We start from the raw sequence: 734 nt of genomic DNA, 5'->3' as shown, positions 1-734 counted from the left end.
CGAAAGGACAAAAGACTCCCAGGAAGGGTGGTAGCTGAATTTGAAAACACAAAAATGTTGGTGGAGGGTCTTGCTTTCCTCTTCCAAACTTACCCTTGCTACAGTCCACCCCATCTCCACCTCCAACAGTCAAAGACCTGTGTCAGGTCACAGGGATGCTTCTGATTTGGTTGCTGATCTCTGACTGAACTCCTTTATTCGAAGTTCCTTCCTTTTGATTTTGCCTGTGATGGTTTTGGGCAATTCAGGAACAAACTCGATCTGGAAGAGAAGAAAGTCATCCTGACTTAGGACTGCTGTGGCTTCCTTCGCATTCCCATGCCCGGCTCCACCCCCACCCCCTGCACAGACTGACACCTGAGGTGACCTCCATGGGCTCCACTGAGTCCTGCAGGTTTCTCCTGATTCCTGAAGGAGGGTGTAGTCATGTAACTTGCTTTGCCCCATGAACTGTGAATGGAAGTGGGGCGTGTCCTCTCCTGTCAGAAGAGTTTGGAGCCAGGATGAGGCAGGAGCCTCTGTGGCCACCCTATCCCAGGGTGAGGGATGTGGGGCAGAGGTTATAGAAAAGCCATGATAGACACAAACAAGAGACTATCAACCTCCATTGTTTGGGGGCATTGTGCTTGACTAATGTAGAAGGGTGGTCTTGTTGTCACACATTCTTTTGAATTCCAACCCTCCTCTTACATAGTGCAAAGTTGTCTTCATTCATCACTTCAGAGTCGCAAAGA

General features: G+C 49.2%; 1 protein-coding gene across 1 annotated transcript in view; it reads right to left on the bottom strand.

The window, feature by feature from the left end:
- Nucleotides 1–6: 6 nt before the first annotated feature.
- The window catches only part of LOC101999146 (acyl-coenzyme A synthetase ACSM1, mitochondrial-like), a 33,984-nt gene continuing 33,256 nt past the window's right edge, over nt 7–734 (bottom strand). Inside the window, exon 12 of the mRNA XM_005351084.1 lies at nt 7–261. Within this exon, the coding sequence (XP_005351141.1) occupies nt 148–261 (114 nt within the window). The 3' untranslated portion in view covers nt 7–147. The remainder of the gene's footprint in view (nt 262–734) is intronic.

Source organism: Microtus ochrogaster, chromosome 8, assembly GCF_000317375.1.
Source record: "Microtus ochrogaster isolate Prairie Vole_2 chromosome 8, MicOch1.0, whole genome shotgun sequence".
Taxonomy (NCBI): domain Eukaryota; kingdom Metazoa; phylum Chordata; class Mammalia; order Rodentia; family Cricetidae; genus Microtus; species Microtus ochrogaster.
This window is presented reverse-complemented; position numbering and strand designations above follow the sequence as displayed.